Source organism: Ictalurus furcatus, chromosome 7 (genome assembly GCF_023375685.1).
Source record: "Ictalurus furcatus strain D&B chromosome 7, Billie_1.0, whole genome shotgun sequence".
Lineage (NCBI taxonomy): Eukaryota > Metazoa > Chordata > Actinopteri > Siluriformes > Ictaluridae > Ictalurus > Ictalurus furcatus.
Window position 1 is genome coordinate 16274298 of NC_071261.1, and position 17583 is coordinate 16291880.

The 17583-nt window shown below is 40.7% G+C and overlaps 1 protein-coding gene across 2 annotated transcripts; it reads left to right on the top strand.

The window, feature by feature from the left end:
• Positions 1-9552: 9552 nt before the first annotated feature.
• Positions 9553-17514, top strand: LOC128609971 (Y-box-binding protein 2-A-like). Of its 2 annotated transcripts, XM_053628939.1 has the most exons (10): positions 9587-9754; positions 10817-10880; positions 11006-11039; positions 13304-13393; positions 13511-13759; positions 14012-14097; positions 15265-15442; positions 15768-15896; positions 16249-16315; positions 17326-17514. In XM_053628939.1, the coding sequence occupies exons 1-9, from the start codon at positions 9676-9678 to the stop codon at positions 16273-16275; spliced, it is 936 nt and encodes a 311-aa protein (XP_053484914.1). In that variant the 5' UTR covers positions 9587-9675; the 3' UTR covers positions 16276-16315; positions 17326-17514. The 2 variants fall into 2 exon arrangements, with proteins under 2 accessions (XP_053484915.1, XP_053484914.1); XM_053628940.1 differs by lacking the exons at positions 15768-15896; positions 16249-16315; positions 17326-17514 and having other exon boundaries at positions 9553-9754; positions 14543-15407.
• Positions 17515-17583: the final 69 nt, after the last annotated feature.

Consider the following 17583-nt stretch of genomic DNA (forward strand, 5'->3'; position numbering starts at 1 on the left):
TTGATCCTAATATCACATTTATGCGTGTGAATTATGGGGAAGGATGTTTGAACCAATATGATGTATGGGTTAAAGAATGTGGTTTCCTAGAAAAAGGTTGTTTTAGTCTCAGACAGTTAGAACAACAGAAATTTAATTTGGAGACAAAGGAGAGAGAGATATTCCTAAAAGTAAAAAAAGAAGCACAGTTTTTGGCAGACTGGAAGGCATTTGCTGAATGGCAGAGCGAGGCACATAAAAGAGAGAAAAAATGTCAGGCAGGGCCTTCATCTGTTTCTCAGTGTGCTAAATTGCATAAAGCCGATCCCGACCTGGACTCCGCCCCACCGCAACGCTCACAGCCAGTAAGGAGGGAGGAACCTGCAGTTTCAGAGGCACCTCCTCACGATGAAGCAGCCGAGCCTACGCCACTCCATCCGAACCTGTCAGAACTGAGCCACAACCCCCACTGACCTATGCGCCAGCCATCCTATCTTCACCGGTGGCGTTACACATGAGATCCCAAGTGAAGCGACCAACAACATTGCTGCCTGAGGCCTTCAGACCAACAAAATCGGACAGAGAAGGGACAGTGCACGCCACGTTAAATGCCCCAATGCTAGAAGTGGCCGGAGAAGGAGGCCCTATGCTAGTTCACAGACTCTGGACATTGGAGGACATCAGGAGCAGCATGACGCATCTGCCGGTGCTCTGCGAAGTAGGAGGACGAAAGTTTGGGGATGAACTTCAGATATTCTGCAGAGAATTCAGATCCACCACTCAAGAACTACGGCGACTGCTCATGGCGAAACTTGGCACGGACTGGGTCAAGGTTTCACCTGAATTCCCAGAGAACGATGTTCACCTAATTAACCCACAGTGGGATGATGGAGTCAACGCAAGGTACAGAGCACAAATCACGGCGCTCCAGCAGAGGCTAACGAACACCTTTCTTGTGCGACTGGACATGACAAAAATAGCAAAGTGTAAACAACAAGACTCAGAGACTGTATCACAGTACCTGTCCCGGCTCACTGAGCTCCATGACGCAAACTCAGGCTTGGAGAAACCCGACGCACTAGCAGGTGGGCAGGCGGCCATCACAGCATGGGAGGCATATATCAGAAACAACTTTATGAACGGCATGAAAGAAGGAAGGAGAGGAGAGGAAGACCAAAAGCACGCAGACAAGGAAGACCCGGCCGTCAGGGCTATGGAGCAGGATTAAACTGATACAATTGCGGAAAAGTTAGACATTTTGCAAGAGACTATCCAGAGCAGAAGCAAACTGACGGGCGGAGCTAAGAGAAGGGTGAGGCACCTGGGAACAGAAGAGATGACATCAGACTCCCAAACTATCAGTTAGCTCACAAAGAACAGGATTATATTCACACACCTACATCCAACATTAGTCAGACTGACAATTTACAAATGTCTGAACCAGTCATGACCCTTAACCTTTTAAAGTATAACGCCTCTCCTTTTACACAGTTACCATGTATATCTTGTAGTTAATGGGCAAAGTGTCACATTTTTGGTACATTCAGGAGTAATGTATTCAGTAATAAAACACTGCGTATTAAAAGAATCCCTGAAAATGCATTCACGGTCACTGCACTCCATGGGCAGGACATTCAGTATTAGAACGTTTCTCTGAACCGTTAGTTTGTGAATGTGAAATTGGGAAAAGAGTAACCCACCAATTCCTAATTTCCTGTCTTCATGTCCAGTCAATCTACTTGGCAGGGACTTAATGTGTGTTTTACACTTAAATTTGATGTCCTCACCTCAGGGAGTAACAATAATTGATGACTCATCTTTGGGAACTCCATTTGTTAAAGAAACAGAGCTCTGTGTTTATCAATGGTCCATGCATAACAAGCCTAGAGCCTGTGCTCATTTGTTGACGTTGGCACATGATAAGATGAAGGACAACTATGTTGATTTTATGCTGTCCTCTGTCCTTCATTGCACAGCGCAAGTGCATGAAGGAAGAGACTTTAATTTTGAGAAAGAATGGTTTATGGATATCCCAGAAAGCAAAGAGGTGTACCTATATTGGTGTGACACATTTTGTGCATGTTCAGTCAAATTGAGTGACACACAGTTGCGTGCATTTTTCGTCCCAGAATCAACGCCTCACGTCTCTTTAGCCAAAATAAAGAACAAACAGTAGAAAGTCAGATTATGTGAGAGTGGGAAAATTACAGATTGGGAACAGAAACCCACCTCCAACATATGGTACAGCCCGACGCTGGGAGTTTATAAAAATTCTTTCTGGAAATGTGCAAGGTTAACCGGGATGTTATTTGTCATGTCAAGGGAATGTTTCTGAACCTTGGGACAAGCCCCACACCCCTAGAGATACACTCACAATTGAAGAAGGTGCCTCTCGGGCCGTGGGCCCAAGGGAAACATGACGTAGGCCTGATTAGAAGTGCACCACCAGTCGTGATCGTGCCCAAATCTGACTTTAGGCCCAGACAATCTCAATACCCTATTAAATCATAAGCTATTGAGGGAATTAGGCCAGTATTTAATTTACTACTAAAAGCAGGGGTCATTGTCCCCTGTCCTGATTCATCAGTGCGCACTTCAATATTTGCAGTGTGAGTAGCAAAAAAAAAAAACCCTACAACCTGATGAATTGAGATTTGTACAAGATTTACAAGCAGTTAATGCAGCAGTAAAACAGAGAGCTCCAGACGTGCCAAATTCTTACACTATATTAAGCCAGGTTCCAGCAAATAGCGAATGGTTTTCAGACATAGATTTAGCTAATGCATTTTTTCAGTATATCTCTTGATAAAGACAGTCAGTTTTGGTTTGCATTCATATTTGACAGACGTCCTTATACTTTCACTTGCTTGTGTTAGGGATATTGTGAGCCACTAACGATATACAACCAAATGCTAAAGGACAGCTTAGCACCTCTACCACTTTCTCCAGGGCACAGTGTGAACTGACACCATTAAATTGTTGCAGCATCTTGCCAAAGAACTCACAAATCACTGGGACCGTTCCCGACAACACTGGGGGTCCAGGGGTAGACCCTTAAGCTGGAAAGATAAACCAAAGCGTGATATTGAAGTTTATTGCGTGGAAGATTTAATGATCAAGCACGCCAGTCACATTGTTGCAGCAGAAAGAGTGCATGACGCACACACTTTTACCCAAATTTGGTATTTAGCTGATCGTAGTGACGGGACTAAGTGTCTAAGGCGACGTGATTTCTATAGGTCCCACATAAACCCGTGAAGTTCTTTAGTAGACTATTGCTGCAGATTAGATGACAATTAGTAGTTGAAAGCCCATATGCCAAGATATTGGCCGCCTCTGTGAACCGTTCTGTATCAAATTTGGTCCGAAGAATCAACAGTGCTACCCACACAACGTCACACGTCCCCTCGTCACACAGACACATAATGGTTATTCTATCATTGATCACATGCGGTCTGCGATATGCAACCCTCCATAGACTAGCAAGACAGGGTTTGATTGACTGAACTCAGTACTCGGGGGATGGGGCTCGTGGATATTAACCGTCTGTCTACCAATAGGTGCAATGATTCTTCTTGTCTTGCTCATTTTGCCTTGTATTGTTTCTCTCATTTGGAGCAGTCTCTCATGCTCGTTGAAATCACTAATGCCCAAACGCTGATGTTGACAAAGGCTGATTACTATCCCTATGATGACCAACCTGACTTGTATCCTAAACCTGACTGGGTATCAGATTCTCACAGCGACACTGACAATGACGACCCATTGACATCCATTTCACACCTATTATATTCCTTTGACCAGGACGACTCTCATTTCACCCTAAATGAGCTTGCTTGACTCCAGGATACTTTATATCCACAAAAACAGCCTTAGCGCCTTAGCGCCTTCATTGTTTCTGTTTTATGATGAATTCAGTTAAACCGTGAAAGGATTCTGAAGTTCTGATGTATTCACAGCATAGTAATTTCTCTGTTAATTTTAGTTATCATATTTTGTAATGATAAAATGGGGGAAATGTGAGGGAAATTACTGATTTTTTACTTTGTAATAATTTTGTTCTTGTTCATGTTCATCTGAGAATAACACCTAAGAAGGCCATGTCATGTCACTGAGATCAGTACATAGCGTTTCATATATATAGTAGTGGTTTAGCAGTTAGGGTGAGCATATTCTGGTTTTCCAAAAAGAGGAAAGAGGACACCTTTTTCTGCGTCTTAATAGCATTTAAAACAGTGTTATTATGAATGCAAATTTTAATACACTGAAAAAAACACAACATTCGCAGCAGATATATATATATATATATATATATATAAAATGGTCTTCACTTATATAGCGCTATCCAAAGCACTTTACACTGGTTCTCATTCACACACACACTCACACACAAAATGGTAGCAGAGCTGCCATGCAAGGTGTTAACTTGCCATCGGGAGAAACTTGGGGTTCAGTGTCTTGCCCAAGGACACGTCAGTATGTGGAGTCATGTGGACCGGGAATCGAACCGCCAACCCTACAATTAGTGGACAACCCGCTCTACCACCTCAGCCACAGCCACACACATATATACATATATATATATATATATATAAAAAAAAATATTTTATTTTATTTTATTTATTTATTTAGAATATTCATCGAATTAAATATCAGATGCCATGAGTGTACCTTACCTTCTGGCATCATTGAATGACCATGTAATATGAAGCAATGTGATAATATGTAATTAAACATGTTCTTATATGGCCATGGGCATTGTTTCGACTCAGGACAGCTTCGTTTGCTGTTATTGTCAAGCAACTGTTTGACACCGTACACAACAGCACTTCACCTTTGTGTGTTCGCTGAGAGTAGGCTAATGGTTGAGAGGCTGGAATTTGGCAAATTGTTGCTGCAAGTCTTTTAGAACTGACCAATTGGTGTGAGAGAAGGCAGGAATTACAGAGAGGGGTTAAAGCAATGCAAATATGTGCACACATGGTGCAGTATTAGACCGTAAGCACATCATAATGAAACTAAAGCCAAATCCTGGATATTTTCTCAATTTTAGAAATCCCGGCCAGACACTTTTTTAAGGTCAGCAAAAGAGGATGAATGGTCACCCTAAACAAAAGCATTTCAGGGAGCAATTTGTGTTAATTTCTACCAAATTAACTTTGTGCAAAATGTTTTTGCGCATGCACCAGGAGGTTGCTCATGTGAGCCATGACTGTCGAGAGTGAACCAGAACTATAATCAAGTCTATATTGTGTTATGTCAAAAGATTAATTTATTTGGCTTTAAATGGGGAAAAAATAATCTTGATAGTATTCCCATTTTTTACAAAATGTACCTGTTATCTGCTTACTTTGGGTTTTTTTTACGTAACTGTGACCAGTTTTTTGTACCCTCATTACGTAACGCCGTTACATGTATTCCATTACTCCCCAAGCCTGTATATATATCTCCCCAATGTGCATATGCATAGCAAAGGAAAAATTTGCAAACATATCCATAAGCTTTAGTTTTTAAGAAAAAATATAAACCTCTTCCCCCAACATTAACCGGTGATTGGCGTTTTTGTATTTGCAGTCTCAAAGAATCCGGTAAAATGAACATTTTCTTGTTTTGAAACTTACTTTTTCTTGCAAACACAGTAAACAGAAAGCTATTGAATAGCCCAAATGTAGGCCATAAGGAATTTTCATGGTCATGCCAGTCTGTGGTTGTTTGGATAAATATAGCCATGTGAAACTTGAGTCTGGCGAACTTTTAGTGGTAGAGAGGGGGTTGAGTTAGGGAGGCTCACAACAGGCCTTTTTCTCAACTCAACAGTAGAGTTTGCTCTCAGTGATTTGGCCCAGACTCTAGAGTCTAATTTATCACTGACGGCTGTATGAGTTGATATAATATGAGTATTAACATAATCATGTTTTTCTTTAAGGGCACACGGTGGCTTAGTAGTTAGCACGTTTGCCTCACACCTCCAGAGTCCGTGGTTCGAGGCCTGCCGGGGCCATGTGTGTGCGGAGTTTGCATGCTCTCCCCTAGTCCGGGTACTCCGGTTTCCTCCCCCCAGTCCAAAGACATGCATGGTAGGCTGATTGGCGTGTCCATAGTGTATGAATGGGTGTGTGAGTGTGTATTGGCACCCTGTCCAGGGTGTACCCTGCCTCATGCCCGATGCTCCCTGGGATAGGCTCCAGGTTCCCCGTGACCCTGAAAAGGAGTAAGCGGTAGAAGATGGGTGGATGGATGGATGTTTTCCGTTAAGGGTGCACGGTGGCTTAGTGGTTAGCATGTTTGCCCCCTACCTCCATGGTCGGGAGTTCGATTCCCACCGTGACTGTGTGTGCGGAGTTTGCATGTTCTCCCCATGCTGTGGGGGTTCCCTCCGGGTACTCCGGTTTCCTCCTCCAGTCCAAAGACATGCATGGTAGGCTGATTGGCATGTCTGCAATGTCCGTAGTGTTTGCTCCCTGGGATAGGCTCCAGGTTTCCCCATAACCCTGAAAAGGATAAAGTGGTATGGATGTTTTTCTTTAATAACATGACTAACAAGCTATTAGCGATATCATAGTTGATGTGTTGAATAAAGCATGATGGATTCTGCACAGTGTTCTCAAATGTCCAATCATAGGTTAGGGTGGAGCAATCTTCAAACAGGAAGCACCCCGTGTAAAAACCACACAAACGTCAGTGGGCGCTTCTCAATACTCAAATTGATGCTTCCTCACTCCTCCGTCCTCCAGCCCATGACCCGGAAATAAGTCAACATCAAACACCTTGAAGGACATCAATTCCCTAATTGCATCGCAAGGATATGAGGCACGAGGAGTAAGGAAGCTTCCAGAGGAGCTAGGAGTGAAGATATACAGGTGTATCTTGTCAAAAACCTGATGCATGTATAAATTCCCCATCTCCTTTACATCTGCTACAATCTCGAACAAAAAGTCCTTTGATGATGTGATGGAATTTTGTGTGAAATATAATTAAATAATATGATTACAATAAGTATTGTAATTAATTGATCCTTGCATGTTTGCATATGCAGAGCTGCACAAAAGATGTGATAAATTATGTATTGTGTATTAATTCATTGTGGAATAACCCGGACATTTCATATACTATCAATGCACTTTGCTTTATTAAGAATGTTGTTATTAACCAAACTCCAACAACATAATTTTAAAAAAGCACAATGGCAGACCCCTGAAGCGCAATGAGGTCATCCAGCTGAGCACAGTCATCGTTAATTGACATCACTTTGAAGTGAGGCCTGAATGAGTGAGGATATTCCATTCGCCTTGCTTCGGTTCCCCTCTCCTCTCCTAAGATCTCATCCTTGCATCCTTCCCTCACATCTTAAGGGGGTGGAGCTAAGATGCAAGGAAAGTCAATGAGGATGCACAAATAAGAAATGAGAAGCACCCAGTGACACAGTGTTTAGACAAAATTAATGTTTAGGGTATAAATTTCTTGTAAATAAAACAATCCTGCTAGTTTTTATCAGGATGTGTTTATGATATGTTTGCTCATCAAAAAAAGATATGGTGTAAATATACTCTGTATTTGTTAATTCAATCCAATTTTCTATTGTCCTGCTTTAGGAAATATGGTTTCAAAAGAGGGGCAGTATGATCTGCCTAATGTGGGACAATTCTAAATGTACTTCAGTCATGCAAAAATGTGTGGAGGGGCATGGATTGTGCAATAACAATGGTTATTTACAGGGTTTTAGTCTTCTAATGCATTATTAAGGTGAAGGGTAAATTATATTCAATAATTTGGGGTGGCTGCATCTCTGTTAAAATGGTATGATAGGGTTTTTTGTGGTTGTGTATGTGTGTGTGAAGAGAGTACCCTTGCCTTTTTTAAAGTCTGGAATAAGGTTAGGGATAAATGTCAGAGTTTAGAAGATAGCAATGAATTTCAAACCCACAGATATTCAGGTTGTTGTTTTTACACCCATGCATTATAGGTTATTTAATCATTATCAATAATGCAGTCTGTGGTAAGCAGTGGTTTTACCCAGGTGCAGGGTTTATGTGTTGACTCAAGGTTTGATAGTATTGCCTTGAAACATACCTGTTACAGTTGTATGTGTTCCCTGTTTAGTGAAATAGAAAATATTTTAATGGTTGAACATTTTAACTTTGCAATTCATAGTAGGTTCATGAATGTTTAGCTGTGCATTTAATTCTGCTTTCTCTGCATGACAGATATGATCATATAGGCTATTTAATGTCTTTCTAATAAATGCATCAAACTATTATAGTCTATTGTTTGTTTTAGGTTATTCTCCCTGTAATAGCCACACCTATAAGCCTAGGTTTTGTAACAGCAATGACATTGTAAGTGGTGAAATTACTGAACATGGGATTACACATTTAGCCTTGAGTGTTACTGACCTGTGAAGTTTTTAAGGTGATTTAGGCCTATTAATATAGACTTTTTAGTGTCCCACATTTCAGACAGAACAGTCCCACATTAGGAAACACAGATTGTCTGAGACATCTTGGTACTAAGTGTACTGATTTGTCTACCATTTATTTTATGAGTGTGATATCTGCTTTTTCTGTTTTGGTTTTATTAGGACACATCCTGGGGATTTCAGAGTGGTACTGGGTGTGGATTTAATGTATTGGTTTCATATCGCTGAATTTTTGCTGAAATGCAAAAAATGTCCCACATTAGGCTAATTCACCCTATGCCAATTTTTTTTTTAACTAGTAAAGTGGTTCAAACTTAAACAGTAACATCGTCTAAAGCTGAGCAGGAAAACAAGGTGTATAAATGTTCCAGTTTATGTGAACATGATATGAGCAGAGCATAAGGAAAGATCATGTACTTTGCATGGCACTGTAGCAGCTAAACCCAGATAATGATAGCTTAGCTGTGCCTCCCCTTGGTTAGTGACACCAAGCTAGCCTAGTTAGAAGTTTTATATTTTATCGGTCTGGTAGTCCTACAAACAGTGACAACACCTGAGGCAAGGTTTATGATAAATCCAACTTTTTTGTAGTGTGTTTTTGTAGGTTTGATAGGTTTTGAAAGTAACTTGAAAGTAAAGTAATTAGTAATCTGATTATTTTTTACATGCAGTAATCAGTAATGTAATTAGATTACAAAATTTTAAAGTAGTAATTAGTAATCTGTAGTGGATTATATATTTTTTTTGTAATTTGCCCAACACTGTTAATTAGTTAGTCAGTTAGTTGGTTGGTTATTGTTGGCATTTCCGTACAGGATCTCATCCAATTATCTATATTTCCGTAAATAAAGTATAACTTTGAGAAGACCACTAGATCACTTTGTTGTCACGAATTCATTTATATAATATATTATAATATATCTAACATGGATAATGTTTGGAATTGGATTACAAACCTGGCAGCACTCCTCGTTGAACTGGTTTTGGAATACATGCAGACTGAACCCTAATTTACAGCCAATAATTTTAGAGACATTTACCGACTGAAACTTGCTCAAAAGTTAACAAAGTCCAAGTACCCATAATGGTCCTTATCATTTATTTCCCACTCCAAATTAATGAAGTGAAGACGTAGCTTCTGCTCCCGGATTGGTCAGCGGCGGACCAATAGCGGTGCGGCTCGCGCACTCATTCCAGTCGTGGACTCGGGATAAAGCGATTGAGGTGGCGGCTGTAAGGAAGTTTTGTTGAGTAGGAAGGAGGGGGACAAATGAGGCAAAATGACCGACACAGAAGTGCAAGAAGCTCCTCTGTCAGCGCCGGCGACCGAACCAGCTCAGCCAGAGAGAAAAGTGATTGGTAGGAATTTCTCAAACAATTCAGCGTCAACAACAGACCGTCATGTTCAAAAAATAAATATATATAGTCTTTATATACCGAAACACCACCCAGGTTAAAAATCGTATCCGCGCACCAAAACATACACATTTATGGACTTCTAGCACGTCGTGCTTTAGTGTTGAAGCTTTACTTGGCGTTAACTTGAACTTTTACTTCTCTGTAAGTGTGTCAACTTGAGTTTTTGAGCGTGGCCTGTTAAGTTTCAGTTTGAGCTGAATGTTGTTGGTGAGCCACATTTCAGGAGCACTCAGCCCACTTCCACGTGCTGCTCGTTTCCCTTCGCCTCGGTGTTTATCTACCGCGCGACTTTAACAACGCGGAGAAGTGCGCGAGCTGCTTGTTGCCTTGTTTTGATTTCGCTTCTTTATTTAACGAGAGTTCATCCACGCTTGTTATGTGTACTGTAGCTCAAAGGTGAAAGCTGCCCTTCTTTAAAATAATAGTAATAATAACAAAAAGTCCCCAAATTGTCCTGTTGACAGTGTATCAAACAGTGCAACAACTGAAACACGCTGAAGTGTGGCCATAATGGCGTTTACTGTAGACAACATTTAGGGGAGGAAACTTTTTATTCCTGAGCAGCCTGGTGCTTATCTACGTGACCTGAATGTTCCTTAGGCCTTTAGTCCGTCGTTTACGGGCTTTTTATTGCGCAGGTGTTAAGACTGCTCTTTCTGTGTGATCATATCTTTTGTTCAAGAAGCATTTTTGATCGTCTTTAAAAGTCATTTCTGCCATATGATTCATTTTTCATAGTGATCAAATCACGTTTGGATCCTTTTAAGATTTTTTTTACTAGGCCACTTCATGTGAATGCTGTCCTGCCTAAAAAAAAACAAAACCAAAACACACTTTACAACGCTCTCAATTCATGTGGTTAATTATTTACGCTCAGGGCCAAAGCTCTGTGGTTGGTCAAACATGCCTTACGATTTGAAAGTGTGGCTGGCAGGTGTTTCACGACTCCTTTTTTTTTGTAAAAGAGTCCGTCATGTATGCCTTACATTTGTGCTGTTACAGCTACTTTGGTGCAAGGAACTGTGAAGTGGTTCAATGTGCGCAATGGTTATGGCTTCATCAACAGGTATGTGGGGGAGTCACAAAGACCCTTTTAGTCAGTCACTCATCTGTGAATGAGAATTTTATCCATATTTCTTAGTTCATACTGTGCAAACCTGTGTAGACTAAACGATTTTATTTGCCTTGTAGAAATGACACCAAAGAGGATGTGTTTGTCCATCAGGTAAGAGACACGTCAGTGTGTTTTGCTGCCACGTAGCTGTCGCTACGTCAAACCTCATGAATAAAAGGATCTATTAGCGTTTAGTCAGGGAACAGATTTTTACCAAGTCATGCTGGTATTGCTAAACCATGATTTTCCTATGCTATGAGGATCTAATCTTTTTGATAGTATTGGAGAACTTTAGTAGCATAAACGTTATCGTACGCATCAGCATGACCGTTGGTTACTGAGTACCAGGTGAAAGAGCAGAACTTTACTTGCTCTACTGCAGTTTCAGCTCGGCGATCGCTCCACATATCTCGGAGGACGATAAAGCGATGATGGCGCTCAGCGTTGTTCTCAGTGATGAATCCATTTTTACACTACCACAGCTACTACGCGAACACCCCTGATTACTCGTGCTTACCCAATATAACAAAGTTTGAAATGCAAAAATAGAACGAAACACCACTCGTTAGTCACAAGCCGGTTGTGTTGGCTACAAACACCTCACAACTGGGTTATGATGCAAATTTCCAAACAAAGATAAGTCAGCTGAAAATGTAAACTGTAACGAAAAACAGTGCAATGATTTGCAAATCTCACTCATGTTATTCACAATAGAACATTTACATAATGTTGTACATAATGTAAATGTACCATTTTAAGAAAAATATAAGGTAATTTTGAATTTGATGGCCGCAACACGTCTCAAAGTTGGGACGTTGGCAAAAAAAAGTCTGGAAATGTAAGTGTTTAGTAAAATGAAACCGCTGAAGGTTAATTGACAACAGGTCAGTAACATGATTGGGTATAAAAAGACTATCTTGGAGAGGCAGAGTCTCTCAGAACTAAAAATGGGCAGAGGTTCACCAATCTGCAAAAAACTGCATCTACAATTTGTGGAACAATTTAAGAATAATGTTCCTCAATGTAAAATTGCCAGACTATCAATATCTCATCATCTACAGTACATAATATCATTCAAAAGATTCAGAGATTCTGGAGAAATGTGTGCAAGGGACAAGGGTGAAAATCAATATTGCATGCCCGTGATCTTTGGGCCCTCACGCAGGACTGCATTAAAATCAGGCATGATTCTGTAATGGAAATGACTGCATGGGCTCAAACACCTCCAGAACTCGTTGTCTGTGAACACAGTTTGCCGTGCCATCCACAAATACTGGTTAAAGCTCTATCATGCAAAGATGCCATATGGGAACATGATCCAGAAACGCTGCCGTCTTCTCTGGGCCAAAGCTCATTTAAAATGTACTGAGGCAAAGTGGAAAATTGATCTGTGGTCAGACGAATTGTAATTTGAAATTCTTTCTGGAAATTTTGGATGCAGTGCCCTCTAAACTAAAGAGGAGAGGGATCATCCTGCTTTTTATCAGCATTCAGTTCAAAAGCCTGCATCTCTGATGGTATGGGGTGCATTAGTGCCTATGGCAGGGGCAGCTTGCACATCTGGAAAGGCATCAATACTGAAAGGTATGTACAGGTTTTAGAGCAACATATGGTTCCATCCCATCTTTAGTTCTGAGAGACTCTGTCTCTCTAAGACACTGTTTTTCTTTTCTTTTCTTTTTTTTTTTTTTTATACCCAATCATGTTACTGACCTGTTGCCTATTAACCTAATTAGTTGCAAAATGTTCCTCCTGCTGTTTCTTTTAGTAACACATTTCCAGCATTTTGTTGCCCCTGTCCGAACTTTGAGACGTGTTGCGGCCATCAAATTAAAAATTACCTTTTTTTTTTTTTTTCTCAAAATGGTACATTTCCCAGTTTAAACATTTGATATGTTTTCTGTTCTTATGTGAATAACATATGGGTTTGAGATTTGCTAATCACTGTGTTCGGTTTTTATTACATTTTATTTACATGTTGCACAGCATTCCCAATTTTTTGGAATTGTGGTTGTATAATTTACCGCTAAAGGGGTAGTCTTTAGTTGTGGCTGTAAGGCAAATCGCCGGTTTGTTTATACCCTCATTCCAATACGTTATCATATTCTTTAATAATAACTTACAAAGTCACAATTTAGAGAATTGCAGTAGTATAAAGAATAAAACATTTTGGGATGTGCTGTGTTAGGAAAAAAATCAACTTTGGTGTCGTAACGGTAACTCCGCTGCACATCAGGTCACTTTGTACCACCACCTTGTTGAATGTTTCCCTATAACATCTGTCATGAGAACCCCAGCTCCCACTTCCAGTATATTTGCAATATAATGCCAATCTATGGCAACAGATGTGCTTCTGCTTTCTCTACTTTTAACAGACTGCCATTAAAAAAAACAACCCCAGAAAATTTCTCAGGAGTGTAGGGGATGGGGAGATTGTGGAGTTTGATGTCGTTGAGGCAGTCAAGGTAAGTGACCATCAGGTGTAAATGTTAATGTTACCCCAGATGTTTCCTTGCCTACACAATGCATGTTGTTGGTTTTGCATTATATAATAACTTGGATGTCTGCTGTCTGTCTAACAGGGCTCAGAAGCTGCTAATGTGACTGGTCCAGGCGGGGTTCCGGTTAAAGGCAGCCGTTACGCCCCAAACAAGCGCCGATTCCGCAGGCGCTTCTTTCCCCGTCCTGTACAGCCAGCACAGGATGATGGGAAAACTGGTGATTCCTCTGCTGGTCCCACTTCTGAGGGGGAGGGACAGAATGGAGCTCCGCAACCCGGCCCACGGCGCCGCGGTCAGCGCAGGAAACCAGACATGCAGTCACAAACTGAAGTGAGTGCTCAGTGGACCTGTATTTCCATGATTCTGATGAGTGCTCATTCTTTATATTGTCAGTGTAAGATGGTCCTGGTTAATAGTGCCTAGAGAGTTGATTCACTTTGCTAGTTATTCATTCAGAAGCTGCAACTGAGCATATGTTGGTTGGGTTATGGTACACAAAATGGGTTGGGGTGGGGTGTTTTTAAGTGTAACGGATATCAGTTATTGTACATATCTTGGATTTTGTAAATGATTATTTTAAAGGGTGAATCTGCAGGTGAGCAAAAGGAGGTAGCAGATGGTAGCCAGCAGAGACCGGCACCGCGCAGGTTCAGACCCCGATACCGCAGGTGAGGCTTCATTTGTTTAACCCTCTTACCCCTAAGTTCCCACAGTATTATGTCCCATAACCCTATATTCCCCAGAGAAACAGCACGCCAACCCTGAGTTCCTGGGCCAAAATCAGCATTTTAATTTTAACATTTTTAGGCCTTGAAACAACTTATAATAATGTATTTGTGTAATATTACTTTGAAAATGAAGCAGTTCAGTGTTTTTACTAAACTTGGAGCACAATTCTTAACTAGAGAAATTACGAAAAAATGCTAGCTAAAATACTTATACTCATTTAGAAGTACCATACGAGCATCAGCGTGGTCAATGCCTTTGAATAAATTCAGGTAAATAATAAATAAATAAATGCATTTTAGCGCCAAAAGTCAAGTTTCTGGTGATAATCAGACCAGCAGGTAGTGTTTTCACGAATGCACAGAAATGGTCCCGTTATGACTCCAGACCCCTGCAGTGTCAGTCGCACTGGTTGATGCTGAAGATGAAGACGGATCAGCGTCTGAATCAGGAGAGTTTGCGTCTCTATCAGTTTCGGTTTCAACATCGCCTGAACTTTCACTGCTGTCACTATCTAGAATCCTCGCTCTCGCCTGTGTAACTGTGTATGTTTTCTTTTTTTTTCTTCACTATTTTAGATGTACCTGTGTTCACTGTAGGTGTAACTTTAGCTGGAACACGATTAACTTTTCGCGTTGACATTTTTAGTTCACTTCTACTAGTACACCAATATTCACGCTTGGATCAGCTTCGTTGTAATGACTGCGTAATGTCATAATCACGTCATGACGTCATCAACCTTCTGGGTTAAAAAATAATAATTAAATAAGTAAGGAATCATAGCAGAGTAATGCCGGTACACCGGCCTTACGGGGATAACGTTTACACTGTAAATCCTCTATATCGGCCTTACGGGGATTTGGCATAGACGACCAAGCCGGTATATCGTCCTTACGGGAATAGATCAAAGACGGGCAAGTCGGTTTTTCGGCCATACGGGGTAAGAGGGTTAAGAAATATTCTAAGAACTAAATCCATCTTTTTGGGAATCAATGCAATGATTAGGTTATGCCTCAGAGGGTGATGAAGCCTTTAGCAGTTTAACTTCATAGAATTTCTGTATTTTTTTTGAGGAAATGACTTATTGAAGAGCTTTGGGCGTTTCTCAGGCCGTTCCGTCCTCGTCCACCTCCTGAAGAGGTTCAGTCGGCCACTCCTGCAGAGGGACAAAAGGAAATGCCCAAAGAAGGTCCGAGCAATGGAGAGCAGGCTGATGGGCAGACTCAGAAATCACGCCGACAGTTCACCCGCCGTAGACAAAGGAATTCTGACTCTACAACCTCTAAAGTAAAGTATTGCTGTTAATGATGGTTAGGAAAAGGGAAAGTCAACTTAGCAAGTCAGTGGGCTGTATAGTGGATTCTTTTATTTTGTGTGTCTGTCTGTGTAGTTGAACACCTGAAGTGTGTGTGTGTGTGTGTGTGTGTGTGTGTGTGTGTGTGTGTGTGTGTGTGTGTGTGTGTGTGTGTGTGTGTGTGTGACTGATTTGTCATCTGGTGACTTATGTATTGCTCAAAGTTATTGGCTTAAATAAGTAGGTTAGAGTAGCTGTTTTATTAAAATGAACTGGACATTACATCACTATGCATCATGACTGACTATTTCTTGACAGGATGGTGCGGATAAGTCAGATGCAGCTGAGCCTGCCTCACCTACTACATGTTCTAAGCCAGTTGATGCCAAAGCCTCCCCAAAAACCTCACCGAAACAATCCCAGAAATCTTCCCCAAAAGCAGCTGAGGTGATTAGTAGAGACTTAGTTTTGACTGCATGGTTTTTTATCCTTTTATTTCTTTATTTTTTTAAGTCATTTCAGAAGTATAGTTTTTGCCATACATAAACATGTTCTCAGCTACTTTGAATTGTGCAGGATCATTTTGCATCAATATGCACAACTGCATGCTGCAATACCTCCTGTCCCTTTGTAGCCTTGATTGACATGATTTATGACTGCTTTTATTGGTGCTTGAAAGGATAAGTTATAATAATGGCTAATTAGTAGTGTTAAGTTTAAATAGCACATTTAAATCTGCCTATTTCTTACCCATGGTTGGTGGCCTTCTCCAACATTCTGGAAACATCTTCCCCCACAGGCACCTGATGCCATGCCTGTGGTGTGAATTCAATGACCTGGAAGAAATCTAATGACCCTGGCAAGAGGTAGGACTCTGAGCTAAACTGATGCAATAATTCCGAGGGGTATAGGATTGCAATGTTCATACAACTGCAGCTAAAATGCAGTGGTTTAATATGAATGACTTGGTCTGGTTCAGTTTATTCAACTTGTGTTGAACGTCTACCATATCCAGGAAATAGAGTAACAAATCTTATGATTTGCTTCTCATGGTAATGATTTATTTAACTAATTGTTTCAAATTGTAATTAGACCTCCTTTTAAATGATTATTTGCCTAAATTGGAATGTGTGCAACTGTAAATAACTTTCTCAATCAAATTATCATGAAGTCTGTATTATTAAAAAGGACCACCAAACAGTAAAATGTCAGTTTTCATTCACTGCAGTTTAATAAAAGTAAAAACATTGCATTGCTTCAGCTGATGTGTAGAGAAGTGGAAAGGAACAATTAAGAGACCCCAAAGATGATCCCATTTTGTAATGAATACTTTTTGTACAAATTATATCCAGGGAATTTGGCCAACCTCAGTGCCAATAGGGTGTCCATACAAGTACTGTATGTTAGTAAAAACTGCTTTTCACATCTTTATTTTTAATTGGTTACTTTCAGATTTTAGTGCTCCTCTTAACTATACCCTTTTTGGTCCCGTTTATCTCTACATGGGTCCTGTTCTTGTCATTGGATTAGCTGGTTTAGGACACAATCCTAAAATTGTCCATTCTTGGAAAGCTGTTGACGGGCTCGTTACCAAGGGCCAGACTTTAGTGTAAATTGGATTAGTCTGTGCACATACATTTGGGTTACATCTTCTCATTTCATCTAAAGAAATTGCTGATGCTTTGAACAAGCAGCTTACTGGTTAGATAGTTCATGAGTCTCTGGAGACTTGGTGGCAAATATTATGTTCATTTTAATTTAGCATCACCATGGGGATATGAGACATTGCCATCCACAGCATAATTGTATGAGGACTACTGCATGCATAACCCCCCCCCCCCCCCGTTTCATTAATTCTTTCTCTTGTTTTGTCTAGATCTCTGGATGAGCTGGCGTGGTCTTTCAGCAAACCCACAACTGATGTGCACACTACCCTTCCCTCCTCCATACCTCTTGCCTGAACTCTTTAGTGTGGACCTTTCGTTTGGTGAGTGAGAGGGAAGAGGAGTGACAACTATATTTTGGACTTCAATGTCTTTAGGGGGATAAAAAAAAAAAAGACTTGCTCAGAAAGCCCATCATATTTGCCTTGTCTCCCTTTTAATTCAGTGATTTATGGGTGTGAGCAGCTGAA

Bases quoted from the DNA above. Each gene is read 5' to 3' on its own strand.
- LOC128609971 (XM_053628939.1), top strand. From the start codon at position 9,676: ATGACCGACACAGAAGTGCAAGAAGCTCCTCTGTCAGCGCCGGCGACC. The intron at 14,098-15,264 runs GTGAGGCTTCAT...GGCGTTTCTCAG, and splicing joins TTCAGACCCCGATACCGCAG to GCCGTTCCGTCCTCGTCCAC. The intron at 15,897-16,248 runs GTGATTAGTAGA...CTTCCCCCACAG, and splicing joins CTTCCCCAAAAGCAGCTGAG to GCACCTGATGCCATGCCTGT.